Source organism: Gadus chalcogrammus, chromosome 16, assembly GCF_026213295.1.
Source record: "Gadus chalcogrammus isolate NIFS_2021 chromosome 16, NIFS_Gcha_1.0, whole genome shotgun sequence".
Classification (NCBI taxonomy): Eukaryota; Metazoa; Chordata; class Actinopteri; order Gadiformes; family Gadidae; genus Gadus; species Gadus chalcogrammus.
Window position 1 is genome coordinate 35219610 of NC_079427.1, and position 19169 is coordinate 35238778.

The window sequence follows — 19169 nt, forward strand, 5'->3', positions numbered from 1 at the left end:
GGACTGTTTACACTTCTACCCTCAGGACGGAGGTATAGAAGTATGAAGTCCAAAATTTCAAGACTAAATAACTCTTTCTTCCCCACTGCCCTCAGACTCCTTAACAACAGATAGGAGTCTGTTGTTAAGGTGTATTCTACCTCAGGACTGCCGCAGCTGTTTACATTTTGCTCACGCACTTTGGCTTTCTTGGATTAGCACCATTCTGTTTTATTTATTTATTTATTTATTTTAACTTAAATGTATTATTTGTTCTATCTATCTTGTAAAAAAAAATCTTGGCATTCAGTCTGTGGAAACAAAGGAAGAATTTCATTGCACAACTGAGAACGTCTCATTTATGCATATGACAATAAACACTTTGAATTGAATTGAATTGAATTGAATTAGCTAGTTAACTAGCTCCAGTAGCTACCGCAGGATAAAAAGAAACGGAAGCTTGCTCTGGGTCACGAGCTTTGAGTACGTGCATGAAGGCGTCACGCGCGGGGGGAGGGGGAGTGCAGTACGACCGTTTGATTGACGTACTTACTGTCCAATGCCACTCGGTGGGTCTGGAAATCATTGGCTGGAGTTTTTCGAGCCCTGTCTGTTCCACAGATGATTGACTTGTTTAAATTTCATGTCAGTACTTCTAACTCAGTGGCTGTAAGTGGGTTATGATAAGGATTTCAAGTAATCTTGCAAAAATGGCCAAAAAAGAGAATTCCATACCCAACCTTTAATCTATGTGGTTTAATTTAAAAATATTTTCAACCTCACTTTCTACTACAGCACTCACCACATATTCTGCAGGAAATGCATTTTCTAGTTACAGTTAATGTGTCGGGCCGGGCTCGGACAGAACGTGCATGGGCTCGGGCCGGGTCGAGCTTGATTTTCTGGGCCTGATCTAAGCTCTAACACACACACACGCTGATCGTTTACTATTCATTGCTTACAGTAGACATCTCAAAGCCAGTTCAGAGCTGCATCAGCTGGTGTGCTGCTACAACAAAGTCCAATCTATCAGTCACTTTAATGACCCACCCTTTGATGTAGATGTCGCTGGACTGCTGTCCCGTCAAGAAGTTAGTGTCCTCCAGAACCACATCCTCAGTGTTCCAGATGATGATACGCAGCTCATACCTACACACAAACACACACACACGCACACGCACACGCACGCACACACACACACACACACACACACACACACACACACACACACACACACACACACACACACACACACACACACACACACACACACATAAATGCCCTGTATTAAAGGCATGCTACTTTATTGATGCTTTAATATAGATATTACTTAGTGGGCCCCTAAGGCAAGGCAAGGCAACTTTATTTATATAGCACTTTTCATACACAAGGCAGACTCAAAGTGCTTCACATATAAACATTGTCATACAATAAAATAAAATAATAATAGATAAGTAAAAGAAAAACATATGCAAAGAAATGGGTAAATTAAAAAGGCATTTTAGTATTAAAATAAAAAATAGAGGCAAAGTTAAAAAGCTTTTTAGAAAGTGCAATGTATTTAAGATTTTAGCAGAAGGCTATAGCAAACATAAAAGTCTTCAGTCTTGTTTTAAAGGTGCTCAGAGTTGGGGCAAGTCTTAAATCCTCTGGGAGTTTATTCCAGCTATTTGTTGCATAGTAACTAAATCCTGCTTTCCCATGTTTTGTGTTTACTCTGGGGATAATTAACAGATTGGTCTCAGAGGATCTTAGTGGTCTAGAAGGCTGATGTAGTGGAAGCATATCAGTTAAATATTTTGGGCCTAAACCATGTAGGGATTTATAGGTTAGCAACATGATTTTAAAATCAATTCTCTGACCTACAGGAAGCCAATGTAACGATTTCAGAATTGGTGTAATATGATCAAATTTTTTGGTCTTTGTTAGAACTCTAGCAGCAGCATTCTGAACAAGCTGAAGCTTCCTCAGAGTTTGTTTTGGGAGACCTGTGAGGAGACCATTGCAGTAATCAAGCTTACTAGTGATAAAGGCATGTACAAGTTTTTGTAAGTCTTCGGTGGACATGAGCCCTCTAAGTCTTGCTACATTTTTAAGGTGATAATATGCCGATTTTGTAACTGATTTGATGTGACTGTCAAAATGTAAATCTGAATCCATGATAACCCCTAGATTTCTGGCTTTGATTGAGGTTTTCAGGGACAGAGAGTGAAGGTGTTGGGTTACTTTAAGCCTTTCTGTTTTAGAACCAAATACAATTATCTCTGTTTTGTCCTCATTTAGTTGAAGGAAATTTCGGCACATCCATTCCTTCACTTGCTCAATGCACTGGCACAGCAGATCTATGGGCCGATAGTCATTTGGTGATAGCGATACATAGATTTGCGTGTCATCAGCATAGCAATGATGGTCAATATTGTTATTTTGCATGATTTGCCCTAGTGGGAGCATGTAGATGTTGAATAAAGAGGGTCCTAAGATCGAACCTTGTGGTACTCCACATGTCACGTTGGTTGATTCTGATACAAAGTCGCCAATGGAAACAAAGTAGTTCCTATTTTGTAGGTAGGACCTGAACCAATTTAAGACAGTGCCTGAAAGCCCCACCCAGTTTTCTAACCTTTCCAGAAGTAATGTATGGTCTACAGTGTCGAATGCAGCACTGAGGTCAAGTAGCATTAGTATTGAGGTTTTGCCAGAGTCTGTGTTAAGACGGATGTCGTTTACAACTTTAATAAGGGCGGTCTCAGTGCTGTGCAGGGGTCGAAATCCTGATTGGAAGGTGTCATAGCAACCAGTTGATGCCAGGAAGTGATTTAGTTGCTGGAGGACAACTTTCTCAATGATTTTACTTATGAAGGGTAGATTTGATATTGGTCTGTAGTTGTTAATAATAGAGGCATCTAGGCTCCGCTTTTTTAAAAGGGGTTTAATAACTGCAGTTTTCAAAGCTTTTGGGAACTTGCCTGACTGGAGAGAGTTGTTAACTATCTGCAATATGTCTACTGCTAGGCAGTCGAAAACATTCTTAAAGAGGTTGGTAGGTATAGTATCAAGGCAACAGGTGGATGGCTTTAGTTGTGTCACAGTTTCCACAAGATTTTGAGAGTCTATAACATCAAAGCATGCCATCCTTGCCACGTAATTTTTGCCTGAACAGGGTGGTAGTCCAACATTTTTGTTTGACGTGGAGATATTGATGGCGCGTCTGATACCTTCAATTTTATCAATATAAAAAGCTGCAAACTCATTGCATTTCTGCGTGGAATGGAGATCAGGAGGAATTTCTGTTGGGGGGTTGGTCAGTCTGTCAACAGTTGCAAATAGGGTTTTTGCATTATTAGTGTTGGTTTTAACGATATTGGAGAAAAATGTTTCTCTAGCATTTTTTAAGTCTAAATTGTAGGCACGGAGGCTCTCTTTATAGATATCATGGTGAATATGAAGTTTTGTTTTACGCCAGATGCGTTCAACCTTCCTGCATTCTTTTTTCTGTGCTGTTACAGAAGCAGCTTTTCTCCAGGGTGCCTTTTGCTTTCCAGAAATCGTTTTAACCTTATAAGGTGCAATGATATCTATGACTTTCAAAATTTTCAAATTAAAGTTTTCTACAAGATCATCAGCAGAACATGGGTTTAAAGGTGGTAGCAAGGAGATGGCCTTTTTAAAAAGTACATTAGAATCTTCATTGATATACCGTTTTTTGACAGTGTTTGATTTTGTCTGTATGTCGGGAATAAAAGATATGTTAAAGAAAACACAAAAGTAGTCAGACAAGGAAGGATCAGTCACAGAGAGATCAGAAACATTGAGGCCCTTTGTGATAACCAGGTCTAGAGTGTGCCCCTTACAATGAGTAGCCTCTTTCACATGTTGAGACAGTTCAAATGTGTCCAAAATGGTCAAAAGTTTTTTGGCACACTTGTCATTCAAATCATCAGTATGAAAATTGAAGTCACCAGTTATAACTAGACAGTCAAATTCTGTGGAGATGCTAGACAATAATTCTGTGAAGTCATCGAAAAAATTTGCAGAATATGTGGGTGGCCTGTAAATAATTAATAGGAGAACTCTGGGGGAGCATTTCAATACAGCACTAAGGTATTCGAATGATGGAAAATCACCAAATAACATCTGTTTCCCCTGAAATACATTTTTAAATATAGCAGCAACCCCTCCACCTCTTTTTCCAGATCTACATGCATCAAAAAAGTTATAGTCGGGAGGAGCTGTCTCTATCAGAACGGTTGCACTGTTATTTTGTTCCAGCCATGTTTCAGTTAAAAACATAAAATCCAGTTTAGAAGTGTTAATAAGATCATTAACTAAAAATGATTTGTTATTAAGAGACCTCACATTAAGTAGAGCCATCCTGATGGTGCTGTTGATAGGCTTTAAGGTTGTTTTTGGTTTGGAGGCAATAGATATGAGATTTGTGAGGTTAGCAGTGTGTCTAAGTTTCCCTTTGTTTACTCTCTTAGTGGTTACAGCATGAATGCGAAAGTTGCCCTGCTTTGACGTAGGCAACCTTGGGTTCAGCAGATTATGAGAAACTTCCTTTATACTGTGTCTACGGCTGAACCCTTTTTTGTCTCAGTAATACTCAGGACTACTATCAGTACGGTGGTGGGGGTGGGGCGCCATCCTCCTGGGTGTTAGCGTCCTGCGGCCATGACGTGGCGATGCTATCATTGACACAGATGCAAGTTTGATGCCAGCATATTCCAGTTTCTTAAATTCGGCTGGAAAATCGCAAAGGGAGACATCGGAGACTCTATCCCAGCTGGAGTTGTTGTTGTGGCTATGGGAGAGATGAGGCTGGAGGTCATCGTCGATGGGGGAATGCAGAGGAGGGGGGTGGCCGTTCCTCGCCAAGCCAGCATCAGCGATGGGGGAGGGCACAGTGACACAATTTTTGAAGACGTTCCCGAAATTCAGCCGTGGTGCAGAATTACAGCCACTACAAGCTAGTCGCATATTTAATGAGGAGAGAGGTGGGTCAAGGAGGAGGGTGGGGGTGTGGCCCTGAGTAGCTTGTGGCCACAGTACCATGTGCTCGGTTTACAGTGGATGTATCGCAACGGCGAGGCGCATACAGCCTTTGGCCATGTTCTGTAAATATTCTAGAAAACTCCTGGTGCTCCGGCGGGATTCCTGGACCTCTATATCTAAATGATATCACATTATACATAGATGTCTACATCATATAATATATATTATCACGGACAAATCTGTGTGCGCCTCCAGACGATATGATGAATCACAAACGACTGCGTCGGGTTCTCCGACCTCTCTGGTTCTTCCACTTCCACATCAATCTGAAGTAGACTGAACCGCGCTGCCTGCTGCCGGTTGCCCACTGCCGGCTGCCCACTACCGGCTGCCCGCTGGCAACAATCCCTTTCTCCTCCATGTCGCATTTCATGTAGGCCTACTTCAGGGAGTCAAAGCCAAGGTTCCTTTCCCCTAATTCCTTCTCAATTATGGCTGAGATGACCCCCACTACTGGATAAATAATATCATATAATACATAGATATCTATATCATATAATACATAGATAGCTCAATCAAATAATACATATTATCACGGCCAAAAGATGTGTACGCCTCCAGACGATATTATGAATCACAAAGGACTGTGATGGGTTCTCCGACGTCTCTGGTTCTTCCACTTCCACATCAATCTGAAGTAGACGGAACCGCTCATTGACCGCTGCCGGCTGCTCGCTGCCTACTGCCGGCTGCCTGCTGCCATCAATCCCTTTCTCCTCCATTTCGCAGTTCATGTACTTCAGGGAGTCAAAGCCAAAGCTCCTTTCCCCCAATTCCTTCTCAACAATGGCTGAGTTAACCCCAACTACAGTCTCGTTGTGGAAATACCAGAGACGTCAAAGAAACGATGTGTTATGCGCCATAACATCAAAAGCAGAACGGTTATCTAAATAACAAAGAAGTGTAAAACACTTGCGTTAGTGTGTGTAACCGCTAACGTTATCTTTAGGGTTTACATTACTTAGCGCGATGTCTGGCTGGCAACAATGACTATTACGTGATTAGGCTAACTGAACTATTGTAGGGTTAACGTGCATATTCTGTTTGTTAACCTAAAAATACATTCATGGATTGTAAATATTATTTTCCAAACCTGCTGGTTATGGCATTGGTCAAAAGTTGATGGATGTTCATTTCCCCTCACCCCCCATGTTTGTGACACACAGTGGCGGTTCTAGGTCCAGTTACGCCCCGGGCAAGACTTCCTACAAGCGCTACGCAGCGCTTTTTTTTTTTATACTGCTCGTGGCGCCCCCCATGTGATTTGCCGCCCCCCACAAACATGCCGCCCCGGGCGGCTGCCTGGTTCGCCCGTGCCTAAAACCGCCACTGGTGACACAGATTTCACAGAGTTTCTGTTCCAGCATCTAGTATGGAGGTATGTCGGTCATCTGTACCACAATATCCATAGTCGAGCTGTAATAATGGATAGTGAAATTAACTGCCAACGGAATTTCCGTGTGTTCACACACACACACACACACACACACACACACACACACACACACACACACACACACACACACACACACACACACACACACACACACACGGCGCTCGCATGGTCGCAGCTCATTGTCTCATTGGCGGGCCAAATCCTCTGGGTGGGCAAGGCAGAGAAAGGGGGGGTAACTTGGCCCCTTATCACAACATATGGGGCCACTTTCCAAATCAGCCTGAGGTTAAATTTTTTCAAAGGCGAGCAGGATACCTAGTGATCGTTTTACATCAAACGCAAGTTTTAGCCACTAGTGGACGATAGGCAGGCTAGAGGAACTCATATTAATGTTAGAAAACCTCATAAAGTGAGATTTTCATGCCATGGGACCTTTAAATGCTGAAGGATTTAAGAGTTATATTTTCAGTTTAAGCGTCTGTTCTGCTTAGTGGAGCCTGGGACTCCTAGTCTCCCCCTGCATGTCGGTCACATGGTATATTTCTGTGTAATATTCACTCACTTAAAGTTTGGATATGAATGCATTTTATCTCTACGTCCCTATCCACCCTCCAGCCTTTCTATTTGGAGTCAAGGGGCTAAGATCCCCTGCGGGGAAGACCAGCTTTGGGCCGCTGACAGGGACCCAGTGAGGCCCTGCAGGCTACACAACACACAATGGGGTTTTAATTTACTCTTCAGGTAGTTTGATGTTCATTGAGCCTGTATTGAGGTCTCTGTTTGGTGCCGCGTCTCCATGGTAGATGTGGAGGTTTATGTAGCGCCGAGAGAGAATACTCCAGTCCACCCCTGGGTAGGTAAACCTGAGAGAGCCTAGTCCCCCAGTCCACCCCTGGAGAGAGCCTAGTTCTCCAGTCCAGCCCTGGAGCCCTGGCAGTATACCTGAAGAGGGCCTAGTCCTACAGCCGAACCCTGGAGAGAGACTAGTCCCCCAGTCCAGCCCTGAAGAGAGCTGAGTCCTCCAGTCGACCCCTGGAGAAGTATACCTGAGATAGCCGAGTCCTCAAGTCCACCCCTGGAGCCCTGGCAGTAGACCTGAAGAGAGCTTTGTCCTCCAGTCCACCCCTGAGAAAGCTTAGTCCTCCAGTCCAGCCCTGAAGAGAGCCGAGTCATCCAGTCGACACCTGAGAGAGCCTAGTCCTCCAGTTAGTCCTCCAGTCCACCCCTGGATTCCTGGCAGTAGACCTGAAGAGAGCTTAGACCTTCAGTCCACCCCTGTAGAGAGGCTAGTCCTCCAGTCCACCTTGAAGCCTTCACAGAGCTGAGTACTCCAGTCCACCCTGAAGCCTTCACAGAGCTGAGTACTCCAGTCCACCCTGAAGCCCTAGCAGTAGACCCACCTCGGCCAGGTCAGACCCCATTGCCCTCAGCATTTTGAATAAAATTCCCTGTTACTATTTTCACCCCCAACCTGTCATCGGTTTTCACCACCAAGCAGACCTTGATCAAACCGATCAATGCATCTGCCAACACCGTACAGCCAACACATATTTTCTTGACAGTCATTGTGTACAAGCCCATAACTTTTAGGATTGATGAGTATTTGAAAAGAATGAATGAATGTTAAAGAGAATGAATGAATGCGCGCGCGCATGTGTAGAAGAATTAATGAATGCGGACGCGCGTGTGTGCGTCCATCTGTTTAAACACACGCAAACTAAACACGTAACGCATAATACAGTCCATGGCAATCTATATTAAAGGGGGGACACATGCATACTAGGAACACAAGTCGGTAACGATAATGCATACCATACTGGTAAGAAACGATGTTTGTTAATGTATTGCGTATATCATTAAATAGAATCACAGTTACCGCTGTGTGTTAAGTTTTCTTTGCCGAAATTTAGTTTTTGTTGTTGCAGAAAATGCTTTTCCATGTGTGAATTAGGCCACATTATTGGTACATAAACTGAGCCATTTGAAGTTTGAAATTCATGTGGTCATGCATCTGTCTCATCGGAGACTGCAAACGCGCTGTCAAAATATCAACTTGTCAGATTGAAATGCTCTCATGGCTCTTAAAGTGGATCGGAGATGGCACTCTCATTGGTTTATTGCACGTTACACCCAAACCACGCCTACGGGTAATTAGGCTACTTCAGACCAACCCATTTTAGATTTGCGCCGGGCACAAGAGTCATTCATGCGCCGGTAAAATAGCAACATCGCCATAGAACCGCCCACAAAGCAACTTGCACTTGGCGCTTCTCACTTGCGTTTCAGACCTTTAAAATAGGGCCCTAGGTAACATGGTAACTATGGTAACACAGGAAGGGCCAAAACACAACTCACTCATGCAATGCCATTATCAACCACTAGCCGTCTAGAGCAAAAACAAATTGATGTCCGATATTGGCTTTTTTGCCGATATCCGATATGCGATATTGTCCAACTCTAAATTTTCGATTCCGATATCAGCCGATACCGATGTCGATATTTGGGTTATTTTTCCTCAAACCTAATTTAGGTAACATTACATATCTCCTGTTGTGGAATAAACACAACATGCTTAATGTTATTGTGATGCCCCACTGGATGCAATCTTGAATGCAACAAGGCTTTCCAAATGTTAACATTGTCTGTGCAAAATAAGAAAAATACTTTTTTTTTAAAAATCCGATACCGATATTGACCGATATTACATTTTTATGCTAATATCGGGCCGATAATATCGGTGGGCCGATAATATCGGACATCTCTAGTTGCAAGCAACCATATCGGGGTCCTACTGTCTGACCATATGACAGTATGACTGACAGTATGACCGTATGACCGACAGAATGACCATATGACCGACAGTATGACCGTATGACCGACAGTATGACCGACAGTGAGACAATATGACCGAGAGTTTGACAGTATGACCGACTGTATGACCGCATGACCTACAGTATGACAGTATGTCCGACAGTATGACCGTATGACCGATAGTATGACAGTATAGCCGACAGTATGACCAATATTGATAAACCAGGGGGATATCAATATCGCAAGACATTTCGGGAGGCTCAAGGAGAAGAGTAAAGTGAAGTCTTGTGGTGGACTCTACAGACATAATTCACCATAGCCCTTGTTATTTACATTTTTTCGTTGTGTTATAGGGGCACCGTCTCTTTGAGTTCACGTCACTTGCGTGTTGATATGCCGGTCGGCGCGATGTTTGAATTTAAAGTTTTTTTTATGACAAAAAGAACGCCGTCCCTTGCGGCGGCGGCGTCCCTTGCGACGGCAGCGGCGGCGTCCCTTGCGACGGCAGCGGCGGCGTCCCTTGCGACGGCAGCGGCGGCGTCCCTTGCGGCGGCGGCGGCGTCTCTTGCGGCATCTGTCCCGTCCGGGTTCTGCATTACGAATTCGTGGGCTACTTTACCGGTGGGTTGTAGCGGATCAGCGTGTGCCTGCATTCTCCACCATATGTGGCAACCCGCTACCCCAATGAGCCGGGTTCCAGGTATAAATCACGCTTGGCAGAGTGGGTTAAAGCCGATCGCGGCATTTATTGCAGACAACTTAAATCTCATAATGTAGACGCGGTCTCTAGGGCCTCCGTGGGCCTCTAGCTGCTCGCGGACCCGAGCGCTTCCTCCTTCCTCGCTCCCGTTCCTGGTCTCCTCAAATGTCGGTCCTCGTGCTCCTTTTATAATGGCTCCTCGGCTTTCGGCCAGGTGTCCCCCAATCAAGCTGATTGGGGTTCGGTCGGTGCTCTCCGTCGCCGGCTGATGGGTGACAGTGGTATCGGCCATCCAGGACCAACCCTCGGGCTGGTCCGGGCCGAGGTCTACGGGGCGGGATGCCACAGTGTGTGTAGTGTTTGCGCATGTGTGTGCGTTTCTGTGTATGTTTGTGCGCAAGTGAGTGCTTGCGTGTGTGTTCTTAGCTGCGTGTGTGCCGATAGGGTCCTACGAAATCCGTAGGATTTCGTAGGACCCCTAATAATAATAATACTAACAATTACATAGGGCTCCTACGGATTTCGTAGGACTCCTTATGATAGAATGGCAATGCCCGCATGTATCATTTTAATAGCCTACTTCTAACATAACGTCATATTATAGGTGAATTTTGATTATATTAGCCTATTTATTTAAATTTTTTATTGAATTGTATTTTTACTGTTAAAATTGTCATTTATATGGTTCCAACTGAGTTAGTTAACATGAAACCAGTGAAGTAACTGGATATCACATACACACAGACACACGCACGGGCACACACACCCACACATGCGGAAACACATGCAAACAAACTCAAACTCGCACACACACACACACACACACACACACACACACACACACACACACACACACACACACACAAACAGACACACACACAAACACATGCACGGGCCAAGGTACGCAGGGCTCACCCTTTGGGCTTGCGTGGAGAGATGTCCACTGAGGGTCCAGGATGAGGAAGATCCACAGGATACATATCTACCCACATCTGGACTTGACCCTGCGCACACGCACGCACGCACGCAGGCAGGCAGGCAGGCAGTTAGGCAGGCAGGCAGGCAGGCAGGCAGGCAGGCAGGCAGGCAGGCACACACACACACACACACACACACACACACACACACACACACACACACACACACACACACACACACACACACACACACACACACATTATAAATCCACCCCATCCATCCCTGGTCTTGCAGACTCACCCCCCACCCCACTACCTGGTCTAGGCCGGGTCTGGCCTTGTTGAACAGGGTCCGGGTCTCGATATGCTCCGGGACCAGCCTGCAGCCTGAGGGCATCTCCCCCCAGCGGTGCAGGATCTTCAGAGACAGGTGCTCGTAGGACTCCACTGGGACGTCTGGGCAGGAGAAAGTCCTCATCACAATCTTCATCATCTTCATTATCATCACCATTACCATCCTCATCATCATCCTGATCACCACTATGATGAAGATGAGGGTGTCCCCTGGTACCTTCGTCCATGAAGACGGTCTTGCCGGTGAAGACCTTGTCCCCCACTGTGATCCTGCCGGGTCTGAACAGAGGCTCCTCCAGATGGCTGTCTCTGCACAGCTTAGCCAGCAACTCAGAGGGCTTCAGACTGTCTCTCCAGGCGTTGTAGCCCGCCCTACAAGGTACAGATACATCTATAGAGACCAGCAGCTCAGAGGGCTTCAGTCTGTCTCTCCAGGCGTTATAGCCCGCCCAACACATACAGATACATCTAGAGAGACAAGCCGCTCAGTTGGCTTCAGACTGTCTCTTCACGCATTGTAGCCTGCCCTACACGGTACAGATACATCTTACACCTCATATAGAGACCAGCAGCACATCTGACCACTCATATAGAGAGACCAGCAGCATATCTTACACCTCATATAGAGAGACCAGCAGAACATCGCACACCTCATAGAGAGAGACCAGCAGCACATCTTACACCTCATATAGAGAGAACAGCAGCACACCTTACACCTCATATAGAGAGACCAGAGGTATGTAGTGAGTCTATATACAGATCTAGTATTTCTACTTGATATACTCTATATTGGGTCTAGATGGTGTCTAGTACAGGCTGTATTCGCTGGGCAGGCCGCGGGTGGCTAATTTATATACTCCATACATATACATATATATGTATAGATATCTAGTTATTCTAGTACAGGCTGTATTATATAGCTATATTATTCTAGTACAGGCTGTATTTGCTGGGCAGACCGCAGGTGGCTACATGATATACTCCATACATGTGTATATTGTGTATATATATATATAGTTATTCTAGTACAGGCTGTATTATATAGATATAGTTCTTCTAGTACAGGCTGTATTCGCTGGGCAGGCCACAGGTCGCTCGGTGACGGCTATAGAATCGGTTCTCCAGGTCGATCCTGGTCTCTCCAATCAGATCGTCTCCTCCCACCATGTCATAGTCGTAGATCAGCACTGATAGGACTGAATCCTGGGGGAAGACCGCCTGGAACTCAAACGACCTGGGAGCGAGGAGTAGAGAGGAGATTATAAAGGAGAAGGGAGAAGAGGAGAGGATAGAGAGGAGGGGAGAGAAGAGAGGATGGAGAGTAGAGGAGAGGAGGGGTGGAGAGGAGAAGGGAGAAGAAGAGAGGAGGGAAGGAGGGGAGAGGAGAAGGGAGAAGAGTAGAGGAGTGGAAGAGAGGAAAGGAAGAGGGAGAAGAGGAGAGGGGAGAAGAAGGGAGGAGTAGAGAGGAGAGGATAGAGAGAAGGAGGTAGAAGAGGAGGGGAAGAGGAGAGGGGAGGGGGAGAGGAGTAGAGAGGAGTGGATAGGAGAGAGAGGATAAGATAGGAGAGAGAGGAGAGGATAGGGAGGAGGAAGGAGAAGAGGAGAGGAGGAAAGGAGAGGAGAGAAGAGGAGGAGAAGTGAGGAGAGGATAGAGAGAAGGGAGAAGAGGAGAGGAGAGATGAGCAGAATATCTACTGTATAATCTATAAATTTAAAAAATTCTGTATGAATACTGAGAGATTGCTTGACCCGTTCCAGTCAAGTAAAACTAGTATAACTGGTATAAATAGTACCTCCCGAACACGGGGTTGAGCTGCTTGGGGATGTAGTTCTCTCTGTCCTTGATCTCCTTCCTCCCCAGGCGGAGGACTATGTATGGGTCTGACTTCCCGTCCGCGTCCGCAGGGTGCAGGTTTGATGCCTGGAGACACACAACACAAAAACACAACAACATGACAACGCAATCAAAGACAACACAACAGAGAAAAAACATCACAACATAGATCCCCAACTATAGGACTCAGGTCTCACCGAGACAACGTAGACCCGGATCAGGACCTTGGCGGGTCCGTTCGGGGGGATTCCTCGGTTGACCCGTAACTGACCAAGGTCCTCCTCCTCTTCCTCATCCTGGTCCAGCTTGATCAGAAAGAACCGGGCCTGTAGGGACGCACATCCACCCACATCCATCAGATGATCAGAGCCTGAAACATCCAAGGCCACTTAACTTACCCTTCTGATCCATCCCGAGCACATACCCAGTCCTCACAACATCCTATGTTCAAACCCAGGTCTGAAGACCCCCCCGGAGACCTGGGAGGCTACCCAGAGAACACATCCCTGTCCTCACACCATCTTATGTTCAAACCCAGACCTGGAGATGGACCCCTCTGGAGACAACCCAGAGAACTGTCCGCATCGCACAATGAGTTTGTGTTTTACTGTTTCAATGATTATTTCTCACGTTATCATCAAGTTTATATAGCCCTCTGTGTAAACTTTATTAATCTGGGAAATATACGAATCGACAGAAAACGCAAAACTCAGATATGACAATTGGATCTGTATGTTGTGCTACTGGAACGATATTGGTTTGGCTTCCAGATAGAGAGCCCTGAAAGAAGCTAAAGGACTGGCAGTCACACATTCCCATCTTCATGAGTGGGAGTAACACTTTCTTACTAGGTTTTTTTATCTGCTATTCATTTGCAAATATGAATATAGGCCTTCACCATAGGCGTCAATTTCGCTAGGGATGCTGGGAACCAGTACCTACCAGTTTTTGTAAAGTTTCATGTACCCACCACTTAAAAAAATATATTATATTAAATATATTTATTGTTTAACTGACCGTTAAGTTGTGTTGAACTGGCTAAGCATTGACCACTGTCAGAGAAAGTGGATTTTTTGCATCTGATTCACGTCTTTCATATCACTCCGCAATTATCAACCCCAGCGTATTTGTTTGCTAAGCGACGTCAACGTGTTTGTCAAACTATTTCTCTGCTGATCAACACTACGAATGGTAACAAATAAATTGTAAAAAGTATATATTTTTATTTTATTTATATAGCACTTTTCATACACAAGGCAGACACACCGTGTGAAGTAATATTTTCGTTTTGGCAAGTAGCTGTGTAATAATTATCCCTGGTCATTATCCCGTTCTATACATTATCCCTGGGATAATGAATAGGACACCGGTCATCATTGAAAATAAGCCCCTTCAGGGGGTCGCAAGAGCCCCCCGCTTCGCATCGGGGTCCGGTTTGCCCTGTCTGGGCTTATTTTCCCGATAATGACCAGCGTTCTATACATTATCCCTAACTTATTTTTGTATGAGCTGCCAGCCTGGCTTGGACAATGGATGGGGTATTATTACCAATACTCTTTGGCTGTGATGCAATGAGGCATCAGACAATCATTTTAGCCTGAATACATACGTAAAAAGCACCAGGTTGCTAGTACCATGGACACTATCAGAGCGATAACCTCTTGAACTTACTGGATGTGGTAAGCTTCACCACGGGATGCATCTGCACACCACCGCCACATTAATAAAGGTAAGACGCAATATTTATTGCTTAAAGATCCCATGCCGTTCTATTTATGGATGCTTTAATATAGGTATTAGTGGGCCACAAACACAGTATTCAAAGACGTCCCCGAAATTCAGCCGTGGTGCAGAGTTACAGTCACTCCGAAACAGTCGCACATTGAGCTTCCCCCAAACGCGCTGTTTCGGTGGGCGTGTCAAGGCAGGTCAAGGAGGGGGGTAGGGGTGTGGCCCTGAGCAGCTTGTAGCCACAGTACCATGCGCTCTGTATACGGTGGGCGTGTCAAGGCAGGTCAAGGAGGGGGGGTGGGGGTGTGGCCCTGAGCAGCTTGTAGCCACTGACAGTACCATGCGCTCTGTTTACGGTGGATGTATCGCAATGGCTCGTAGAAACCCATATTATACATAGATATCTATATCATATAATATATAATTTATATTATCACCTGGCCCTGAGCAGCTTGTAGCCACGGTACCATGTGCTCTGTTTACGGTGGATGTATCGCAATGGCTCTTTGAAACCCATATTATACATAGATATCTATATCATATAATATATTATATATATTATCACGGCCAAAAGCTGTGTGAGCCTCCAGACGATAGGTTATTATGAATCTCAAACGACCGCGTCTACTTCAGATTGATGTGGAAGTGGAAGAACCAGAGACGTCGGAGAACCCGACGAAGTCCTTTGTGATTCATTATATCGTCTGGACGCGCACACAGCTTTTGGCCGTGATAATATGTATTATTTGATATAGATATCTATGTATTATATGATATTATTTAGATATAGAGCTCCAGGACTGTATCGCAAGTGTTGTACACTTCCTTGTTATTTGGATAACCGTTCTGCTGTTGGTGTGATGGCGCATAACACGTCGGACTCTCGTCTCTGGTATTTCTACAACGAGACTCGTAGTGGGGGTTATCTCAGCCATGGTTGAGAATGAATCGGGGGAAAGGAACTTTGGCTTTGACTCCCTGAAGTAGGCTACATGAACCACGACATGGAGGAGAAAGGGATTGTTGGCCGCGAATGTATCCCGCTTGAGCCCTGCTTCCCGCCGCCTCGGCAGCGGTCAGCGCTAATCACCGCCTCCTGAAGCCGAGGCGGTGGTCCATCGGCAGCGAGGCTCCGGCGGGAGGCGACCGCGGTCAACAATCCCTTTCTCCTCCATGTCGTGGTTCATGACTTCAGGGAGTCAAAGCCAAAGTTCCTTTCCCCCAATTCATTCTCAACCATGGCTGAGATAACCCCCACTACGAGTCTAGTTGGAGAAATACCAGAGACGAGAGTCCGACGTGTGTACAACACTTGCGTTACAGTCCTGGAGCTCTATATCTAAATAATATCATATAATACATAGATATCTATATCAAATAATACATATTATCACGGCCAAAAGCTGTGTGCACGTCCAGACGATATAATGAATCACAAAGGACTTCGTCGGGTTCTCCGACGTCTCTGGTTCTTCCACTTCCACATCAATCTGTAGTAGACAGAACCGTGCGCTGCCTGCTGCCGGCGCGAGGCACCACCGCCCGGCTGACCGCTGCCGGGCGGTGGTGCTTTGCGGCGGTGGTGCCTCGCGGCAACCGGCGGCAGGCAGCATGTCGCAGTTCATGTAGTTCGATGTCGTTCTGCCATTGCATTCAAAATTCTGTAACTAGCCTGTTACTACGAACTAAGCAACTACCGTACACGTATTAGCATTTAGCACTAGCTCAATCACGACTCCTTCAGAATTCTTGTGGGTGGTTACGAACCAACCAAGTGGGCAGGGCCATGAATAATAATTTGACAACTCTACGTCACAGTGTCACCTTATCCAGATCAGCTCATTTCTTCTGCCTTTTTCCTTTCATTGCCTATTGCATTCAGCAGACAAACTGCATAGATTTCAAACTTACCACAGCTCACAAACTTATTCAGACCTATGTTATTTAACAAACAATAGGAAAAATGTGATTTTAATGGCATGGGCTCTTTAAGATTTTGTTTTTTGCACTCAGGTGGTCGGCTATTTTAACTCTTGCAATTGATGTTAGCCATAGCCACCAAGTAGCCTAACTTATCCATGGTTTGCGTTCGTACAGTGTTGGGTATAGGTGAGATGAAAACACTGTTAGACACTACCAGCTTTAGGATTAGGACTGAATATTCCACAGACAAATAAAGTGGCATTGTTAACTAATACAAATACATATTTTACTGTTTAAATTAATATTGCTTTCACAGGGCTCATCTCTTAAACACATGTGGTAAGTCAAGGTGATTTAATATCAGGTTAATAACAAGGCGATGAACGGATTTTAATTAAAGACCTTACTTCATATAACTGTAATGCATGATATTTAACCTCATATAATGTTATGTTATATGAGGTCACATGTTTAATAACTAACTCTTTTGTACGTATTGCTTGAATGTATAAGAATGTAGTACTGGATAAGATAAATGTTAATGAGGACCGGGGAGGGCCCGTGGATTTGATTTTAGAACTCTGTGAATGTCTAGGAAGTCACAGAGCTCACGGCCCGGTTGGGCCAGTTCTTTTGCAAACAAACTCAGGTGATGTTGTTACTCAGCACAGTCACAATAAAGCCTTGATCATCCAACCCTAGTCCTTCTCGCCTTCTCGACCTCTCGTGATTTGTTCGAGTATTAGACCGTGGCTTTTATCCACGACATTAGTAAGCAACATGGGTATGCCCTCTTTCAGAACCTTTCATTACCTGCACAAAAGAGAAAAAAAGAGTGCATCCTCATTGTACCCAGCACTTCTGAAAATGCACTTCCAAATGCGTCTCTGTCCCCAGCACATTTCAAACCAAACTGACGCCCATGGCCTTCCCATAGTCTACTATCTGGGAAGCCGTTCAGTGTGAGCCATTCATTGGTTTAGGATGTGTGGTGTGTATCAACGAATTAGGGTTATCATCCTGCGGAACCAGTGGTAGTGTCTCAATGTCTGCTGCTGCCTGTTAATAGTGAAAGCGGTGTGCGAGACACAGGGGGCTGGGGAGCCAAGCCCCCCTGATTGTCCCCCTGACCCCTGACTCTAAAGCCCAGTTCAGACCAAAGATTCACCTTGCAACGGCTTGCAACTCGCAACTCCTTGCAACGCCTTGCAACGCCTTGCAACGAGACGGGCTGCGACGTTCTAAAACTGGGCATTTCACACTGGCTGCAACGCGCTGCAACGGGCTGCGACGCTAGGTGGTTTCCATAGCAACTGTGAACGCTCTGGCACATGCTGAGAGCCGCAACATCATCATTTGCGTAGGTTAGGTTAGATTAGTTAGGTTTGCGATTAGTTAGGTTTGCAATTAGTTTTATTTTTATTTTACTTGAGAGTAGGCTAGAGTTACTATGTCTTGTCATTCTCCACTACATCTGCATTGGAGTAAATAGCTGGAGCTTACAGTTAGTTTAGATTACCCGTTGTTGGATACATTGCATTTTCCGGTCATTTGTCGTCCTCATATCTGTATGTGCACACAATTATTCATGTCTGCGATCATCACAGAGTCCACAAGCAGCAGGTCGCAATTCCCGATGGGTCACAATTCATGACAGCAGACCGTCGAAATTTGCGACCACACTGTAAATGCGGGGGAAATGAGTCAAACTCCAACCAAATCTTTTCAGGTCATTTGTCGTCCTCATATTTGTATTTGGACACAATTATTCATGTCTGCGATCATCACAGAGTCCACAAGCAGCAGGTCGCAATCCCCGATGGGTCACAATTCATGACAGCAGTCCGTCGAAATCTGCGACCACACTGTAAATGCGGGGAAAATGAGTCAAACCCCAACCAAGTGTTTTCAGGTCATTTGTCGTCCTCATATCTGTATTTGGACACAATTATTCGTCGTAGAATTCAGCAAGATTAAAAGTGCAAATACATCAACAAAATACGACAGTACGGTACCGGGACGGAGTAAGGCCGTGACGTACAAGTTGTTCTGTGCTGTGATTGGCTGAAGAGGAATAGTTAAATCGCCGCGTTCTAAAACTGGACCTTGCGATTTGACATGTTCAATCTCTGGCGACTCCTTGCAACGCCTTGCGACGCCTTGCAACGGCTTGCAACGACCCGTTCACACCGCCCCTGCGACGTTCTAAAACCGTCTCGTTGCAAGCCGTTGCAAGGTGAATCTTTGGTCTGAACTGGGCTTAACCCTACTGCAACATTTTGGAACAAGACACGGGCATAAGAATTATGTCATAAATTGGAGTCAAGGATTTGTGGCGTCGTAGAATCTTCAAATAACGTTTGAAGATTTCTTCAAAACACTACACACAATTAGCACAACCACACAGAAAATTAGCAGAACACCTCAGACCGAAATGAAACACTCTTGTCAAAACGATACAGTCATTTATCA

At 45.2% G+C, this 19169-nt stretch overlaps 1 protein-coding gene across 1 annotated transcript in view; it reads right to left on the reverse strand.

The window, feature by feature from the left end:
• Window positions 1–19169, reverse strand: part of fer1l6 (fer-1 like family member 6) — a 210437-nt gene that overhangs the window by 14402 nt on the left and 176866 nt on the right. Inside the window, exons 35-41 of the mRNA XM_056610925.1 lie at window positions 13241–13369; window positions 13003–13130; window positions 12273–12443; window positions 11427–11581; window positions 11172–11311; window positions 10854–10942; window positions 1030–1128 (exon numbers count right to left, since the gene is read on the reverse strand). Coding sequence (XP_056466900.1) covers window positions 1030–1128; window positions 10854–10942; window positions 11172–11311; window positions 11427–11581; window positions 12273–12443; window positions 13003–13130; window positions 13241–13369 — 911 coding nt within the window. The remainder of the gene's footprint in view (window positions 1–1029; window positions 1129–10853; window positions 10943–11171; window positions 11312–11426; window positions 11582–12272; window positions 12444–13002; window positions 13131–13240; window positions 13370–19169) is intronic.